We start from the raw sequence: 7,177 nt of genomic DNA on the forward strand, positions 1-7,177 counted from the left end.
GGACATTGGGGACTTTGGGGACATTGGGGACTTTGGGGACATTGGGGACTTTGGGGACATGGGGGGGACACAGGCGGGGACAGTGCCCGTGGTCCCCATGTCCCCCATCCTGGTGTCCCTGTGTCCCCTCCACATGTCCCTTCCTGTCCCCTGTCCCTGTGTCCTCACATCCCCATGTCCTCACTGTCCCCATGTCCCTGTGTCTGTCCCCTGTCCCCATGTGTCTGTCACTGTCCCCATGTCCCCCCTGTCCCTGTCCCCTGTCCCCCCCATCCCTGTCCCCTGTCACTGTCCCCATCCCACTGACCCTGTCCCTGTCCCACTGTCCGTGTCCATGTCCCCATGTCCCCCCTGGTGTCCCCATGTTCCCTGTCCCCATGCCCCTCAGTGTCCCCATGTCCCCCAGTGTCCCCATGTCCCCATCCCTGTCCCCTGTCCCAGCCCCATGTCTCCCTGGTGTCCCCATGTCCCCTGTCACTGTTCCCATCCCTGTCCCCATGTCCCCCAGTGTCCCCATGCCCCTCAGTGTCCCCATGTCCCCCCATGTCCCCCAGTGTCCCCATGCCCCCCAGTGTCCCCATGTCCCCTGTCCCCTGTCACTGTTCCCATCCCTGTCCCCATGTCCCCCAATGTCCCCGTGTCCCCTCCCTGTCCCCATGCCCCCCAGTGTCCCCATGTCCCCATGTCCCCTCCCCAGGTGGCTGGTGCTGGACACGGACACGCGGCAGTTCCTGGCCGGGGGCTCTGACAGCAGCGAGCAGCTCTCGGTGGTTCGCTTCTCACCGGGTCGGTCCTGCCTGTCCCACTGTCCCCACTGTCCCCAAACTGTCCCCACACTGTCTCCAAACTGTCCCCACACTGTCCCCAAACCCTCCCTGTCCCCAGACTGTCCCCAAACTGTCCCCACACTGTCCCCACACTGTCCCAAACTGTCCCCACACTGTCCCCACACTGTCCCAGACTGTCCCCAAACTGTCCCTGACTGACCCCACTGTCCCCAGACTGTCCCCAAACTGTCCCCACACTGTCCCCACACTGTCCCAGACTGTCCCCAAACTGTCCCTGACTGTCCCCACTGTCCCCAGACTGTCCCTTGTTGGAGAAGATGAAAGAATCCAGGAGACTCCCGCAGTCCCTGTCCCCAGTGTCCCCAAACTGTCCCCTACTGTCCCCAATGTCCCCAAACTGTCCCCAAACTGTCCCCAACTGTCCCCAAACTGTCCCCAAACTGTCCCCAAACCCTCCCTGTCCCCTCCCTGTCCCCATGGCACACGGGGTGTCCCCTACTCCCAGTCCCTGCCTTCTGTGGGACCCCCCCAAAATCCCTCTGTGCTCGTCCCCAATGTATGGGACCCCCCCAACTCCCCAAAATCCCCCTTATGTGGGACCCCCCAAAATCCCCCTTGTGTGGGTCCCCCCAACCCCCTCCAACGTGTGGGACCCCCAAAGCTCCCCCCAAACCTCCCTTATGTTGGACTTCTCATTGTGTGGGACCCCCCAAACCCCCCCAAAATCCTCTTGTGTGGATCCCCCCAACGTGTGGGAACCCCCCAAAATCCCCTTGTGTGGGTCCCCCCAACCTCTCCAATGTGTGGGACCCCCAAAACTCCACTTGTGTGGATCCCTCAATGTGTGGGAACCCCCAAAATCCTCTTGTATGGATCCCCCAATCCCTCCAATGTGTGGGACCCCCAAAATCCCCCTTCTGTGGATCCTGCAATGTGTGGAACCCCCCAAAATCCCCCTTGTGTGGATCCTGCAATGTGTGGGACCCCCAAACTCCCCTTGTGTGGATCCCCCCGATATGTGGGATCCCCAAACCCCCTTTATGGGAGTCCCCCCGATATGTGGGACCCCCCCTGACCCCCCCAACCCCGTGTCCCCCCCAAACTGCAGACGGTTCCTTCCTGGCCATCGGCTCCCACGACAATTTCATTTACATCTACAGCGTGGCCGAGGGCGGCCGCAAGTTCACCCGCTTCGGCCGCTGCACCGTGAGGGGGGGTCCTGGGGGGGATTGGGGGGGTCCTGGGGGGTCCTGGGGGGGATTTGGGGGGTCCTGGAGGGGATTGGGGGGGGTAGAGGGGGATTTGGGGGGGAATTGGGGGGGTCCTGGGGGGTCCTGGGGGTCATGTAGGGGATTTGGAGGGGATTTGGGGGGTCCTGGGGGGGATTGGAGGGGATTTGGGGGGTCTTGGGGGAGATTAGGGGGTCCTGGTTGGGTCCTGGGGGGGATTGGGGGGGATTTGGAGGGTCCTGGGGGGGATTGGAGGGGATTTGGGGGGGTCCTGGGGGTCATGTAGGGGATTTGGAGGGGATGTGGGGGGTCCTGGGGGGGATTGGAGGGGATTTGGGGGGTCCTGCGGGAGATTAGGGGGTCCTGGTTAGGTCCTGGGGGGGATTGGGGGGGATTTGGGGGGTCCTGGGGGGGATTGGGGGGTTTTGGGGGGGTCCTGGGGGGGATTGGGGGGTCATGGGGGAGTCAAGGGGTGGTCCTGGGGGGATTGGGGGGGATCTGGGGGGTCCTGGGGGGGATTGGGGGGGTCCTGGAGGGGATTTGGGGGGTTCTGGGAGGATTGAGGGGTCCTGGGGGTCCTGGGGGGGTCCTGGGGGGATTAGGGGGGTCCTGGGGGGGCCCTGGGTGTCCTGGGGGGGGTCCCCAAAATCCCCCAGCCCCCCAATGACCCCCCTCACCCCCCCCAGGGTCACTCCAGTTTCATCACCCACCTGGACTGGTCCAAGGACGGCCGGTTCATCATGTCCAACTCGGGGGATTATGAGATCCTCTACTGTGAGTCTGGGGGCTTGGGGGGCTCCTCCTGACCCTGCCAGGACCTTCCTGACCCTGCCAGGACCTTTCTGAACCTTCCAAGACCCTCCTGATCCTGCCAAGACCTTCCTGACCCTGCCAGGACCTTCCAGAACCTTTCTGAGCTTTCCAGAACCTTCCTGACCCTGCCAGGACCCCCAGAGCTGGGGGGAACCCCCTGACCCTGCCAGGACCATCCTGACCCTGCCAGGACCCTCCTGACCCTGCCAGAACCTTTCTGACCCTGCCAAGACCTTCCAGAACCTTCCTGACCCTGCCAGGACCTTCCTGACCTGCCAGAACCTTCCAGAACCTTTCTGAGCTTTCCAGAACCTTCCTGACCCTTTTAGGGATCCCAACCCCAAATTTTGGGGAGGGGTTTCACTGCCCCTTCCCTGAATTTTGGGGGGTGAGGGGGGGTCTCACTTTCCCATCCCATTCCCAGATTTTGGGGGGTTTCACTTTCACTTCCCCCTCCTGGATTTTGGGTGGCTTTCACTGCCCCCCACCCCAAATTTTGGGGGGAATCTCTCACAACCCCCAACCCCAAATTTTGGGGGAATCTCCCACATCCCCCACCCCAAATTTGGGGAGAATCTCTCACAACCCGCAACCCAATTTTGGAGAAATCTCTCACAGCCCCAACCCCAAATTTTGGGAGAAATCTCTCACATCCCCCAACCCAAATTTTGGGGAGAATCTCTCACATCCCCCAACCCAAATTTTGGGGAGAATCTCTCACAACCCCCAACCCAAATTTTGGGGAGAATCTCTCATATCCCCAACCCCAATTTGTGGGGAATCTCTCACAGCCCCCAACACCAATTTTGGGGGAAATCTCTCACATCCCCAACCCAAATTTTGGGGGAAATCTCTCACAAGCCCCAACCCCAAATTTTTGCTTGAATCTCTCATATCCCCAACCCAAATTTGTGGGGAATCTCTCACATCCCCAACCCCAAATTTTGGGGAGAATCTCTCACAACCCCCAACACCAATTCTGGGGAGAATCTCTCACAACCCCCAACCCAATTTTGGGGGAATCTCTCACAGCCCCAACCCCAATTTGTGGGGAATCTCTCACATCCCCCACTCCAAATTTTTGCTTGAATCTCTCACATCCCCCAACCCAAATTTTTGGTTGAATCTCTCACATCCCCCAAACCCAAATTTTGAGGGGTATCTCTCACATCCCCAACCCCAATTTTTGGGGGAAATCTCTCACAGCCCCAACCCCAAATTTTTAGGGGAATCTCTCACAGCCCCCAACCCAAATTTGGGGTGAACCTCTCACAACCCCCACCTCAAATTTTGGGGGGAATCTGTCACAACCCCCAACACCAATTTTGGGGAGAATCTCTCACAACCCCCAACCCAATTTTGGGGGAATCTCTCACAGCCCCAACCCCAAATTTTGGGGGCAATCTCTCACTGCCCTCAGCTCCAAATTTTGGGGGAATCTCTCACAAGCCCCAACCCCAAATTTTTGCTTGAATCTCTCATATCCCCAACCCAAATTTGTGAGGAATCTCTCACATCCCCAACCCCAAATTTTGGGGAGAATCTCTCACATCCCCCACCCCAAATTTTGGGGAGAATCTCTCACAACCCGCAACCCAATTTTGGAGAAATCTCTCACAGCCCCAACCCCAAATTTTGGGAGAAATCTCTCACATCCCCCAACCCAAATTTTGGGGAGAATCTCTCACAACCCCCAACCCAAATTTTGGGGAGAATCTCTCATATCCCCAACCCCAAATTTTTGTGGGGAATCTCTCACATCCCCCAACACCAATTTTGGGGAGAATCTCTCACATCCCCCAACACCAATTTTGGGGGAATCTCCCACATCCCCAACCCCAAATTTGGGGAGAATCTCTCACAACCCGCAACCCAATTTTGGAGAAATCTCTCACAGCCCCAACCCCAAATTTTGGGAGAAATCGCTCACATCCCCCAACCCCAAATTTTGGGAGAAATCTCTCACATCCCCCAACCCAAATTTTGGGGAGAATCTCTCATATCCCCAACCCCAATTTGTGGGGAATCTCTCACAGCCCCCAACCCCAATTTGTGGGGAATCTCTCACATCCCCCACTCCAAATTTTTGCTTGAATCTCTCACATCCCCCAACCCAAATTTTTGGTTGAATCTCTCACATCCCCAACCCCAAATTTTTGGTTGAATCTCTCACATCCCCAACCCCAAATTTTTGAGGGAATCTCTCACATCCCCAACCCCAAATTTTTGAGGGAAATCTCTCACATCCCCCACCCCAAATTTTGGGGTCTCCCCTTCCCAGGGGACGTCGCCGGCGGCTGCAAGTTGCTGCGGAACCGTTTCGAGAGCCGGGACCGGGAATGGGCGTCCTACACCTGCGTGCTCGGCTTCCACGTCTTTGGTGGGGCTGGGGGCTCCTGGGGAGGGCTGGGCTGGGAGGTTTTGGGGGTCCCAGACCCTGATGTGGGAGGTCCCAGATCCCAATTTGGTGGTCAGGAGGGTCCTGGTTGGGCAAAGTTCAGCCCCGAGGTGGGCAGGGGGCTCGGTGGGGGGGTCTGGGGGAGCTCCAGGAGTCGTGGGGGTGTCCTGGGAGGGCTCTGGGGGTCGTGGGGGGGCTGGCAAGGGGGTTATGGGGGTCCCAGACCCTGATTTGGGGGTCAGGAGGGTCCTGGTTGGGCAAAGTTCGGCAGTTCCAGGGCTCCTTTGCCTGGCCCAAGGTGGGCAGGGGGCTCAGGGGGTGTCTTGGAGGGGCTCTAGGTGTCCTGGGGGGTATCTGGGGGTCGTGGGGAGGCTGGAAAGGGGGCCTCTGGGGGTCCCAGACTCTGATTTGGGGGTTCCCAGACGCTGATTTGGGGGTCAGGAGGGTCCTGGTTGAGCAAAGTTCAGCAGTTCCAGGACCCCAAGGTGGGCAGGGGGCTCTGGGGGGGCTCTGGGGGTCGTGGGGGGGCTGGCAAGGGGGGGTTATGGGGGTCCCAGACCCCAATTTGGGGGGATTAGGGAGGAACCAGACCCCCTGACCCCCCCCATCCAGGGGTGTGGCCGGACGGCTCTGACGGCACCGACATCAACTCGCTGTGCCGCTCGCACCACGAGCGCGTGGTGGCCGTGGCTGATGATTTCTGCAAGGTGCACCTGTTCCAGTACCCCTGTGCCCGGCCCAAGGTGGGCAGGGGGCTCTGGGGGGATCTGGGGGTCGTGGGAGGGCTGGCAAGGGGGTTATGGGGGTCCCAGACCCCGATTTGGGGGGTCCCAGACCCTGATTTGGGGGTCAGGAAGGTCCTGGTTGGTCAAAGTTCGGCAGTTCCAGTACCCCTGAGCCCGGCCCAAGGTGGGTAGGGGGCTCTGGGGGGATCTGGGGGTCGTGGGGGGGCTGGCAAGGGTGTTATGGGGGTCCCAGACCCCAATTTGGGGGTCAGGAGGGTCCTGGTTCAGCAGTTCCAGTACCCCTGTGCCCAGCCCAAGGTGGGCAGGGGGCTGGGGGGGGCCCTGGGGGGGCTCTGGGGGTCGTGGGGGGGCTGGCAAGGGGGGTTATGGGGGTCCCAGACCCCGATTTGGGGAGTCCCAGGTGCTGATTTGGGGGACAGGAGGGTCCTGGTTGGGCAAAGTTCAGCAGTTCCAGGACACCTGTGCCCGGCCCAAGGTGGGCAGGGGGCTGGGGGGGGCCCTGGGGGGGCTCTGGGGGTCATGGGGGGGCTGGCAAGGGGGGTTATGGGGGTCCCAGACCCCGATTTGGGGGGTCCCAGACCTTTATTTGGGGGTCAGGAAGGTCCTGGTTGGGCAAAGTTCGGCAGTTCCAGGGCCCCAAGGTGGGCAGGGGACTCTGGGGGGCTCTGGGGGTCGTGGGGGGGCTGGCAAGGGAGGTTATGGGGGTCCCAGACCCCAATTTTGGGGGGTCCCAAACTCCAATTTGCAGGGATTGGGGGGGGGTTCAGACCCCAATTTTCAGGAGTCCCAGACCCCAATTTGGGGGGATCAGGGGGGTCCTGTCCCCAGTTTTGGGGGTCCCAGTTTGAGGTGGGTGTGGCCGTGCGTGGGACACCACGTGACCCCACACGTGACCTCTCCCTCACAGGCGCCCAGTCACGTGTACGGCGGGCACGGCAGCCACGTGACCAACGTGCGCTTCACGCACGACGACGGGCACCTGGTGTCGCTGGGCGGGAAGGACACCAGCGTCTTCCAATGGCGGGTGCTGCCCGGCGACAGCGGCTGAGCCCCGCGCTTCCTCTTCCTCGCTGCTTCCTCCTCCCCTTTCCCCTTCCTGGGACCAAAGAGCGGCTCGGGGGTTGGTTTGAACCCTCCCTCCCGCCGCGTTTTCGCGCTGCACTGTGACTGAGGCGTCAATAAAGCCTTGGGGTCAGGGTTGGG

General features: G+C 60.5%; 1 protein-coding gene across 1 annotated transcript; it reads left to right on the forward strand.

Annotated features, from left to right (window-relative positions):
* Positions 1-674: 674 nt before the first annotated feature.
* LOC130262614 (echinoderm microtubule-associated protein-like 3) lies at positions 675-7,171 on the forward strand. The gene is made up of 6 exons (XM_056509936.1): positions 675-786; positions 1,897-1,994; positions 2,704-2,791; positions 5,112-5,210; positions 5,841-5,971; positions 6,882-7,171. The coding sequence occupies exons 1-6, from the start codon at positions 675-677 to the stop codon at positions 7,020-7,022; spliced, it is 669 nt and encodes a 222-aa protein (XP_056365911.1). The 3' UTR covers positions 7,023-7,171.
* Positions 7,172-7,177: the final 6 nt, after the last annotated feature.

The sequence above is a fragment of the Oenanthe melanoleuca genome, chromosome 25, assembly GCF_029582105.1.
Source record: "Oenanthe melanoleuca isolate GR-GAL-2019-014 chromosome 25, OMel1.0, whole genome shotgun sequence".
Taxonomy (NCBI): domain Eukaryota; kingdom Metazoa; phylum Chordata; class Aves; order Passeriformes; family Muscicapidae; genus Oenanthe; species Oenanthe melanoleuca.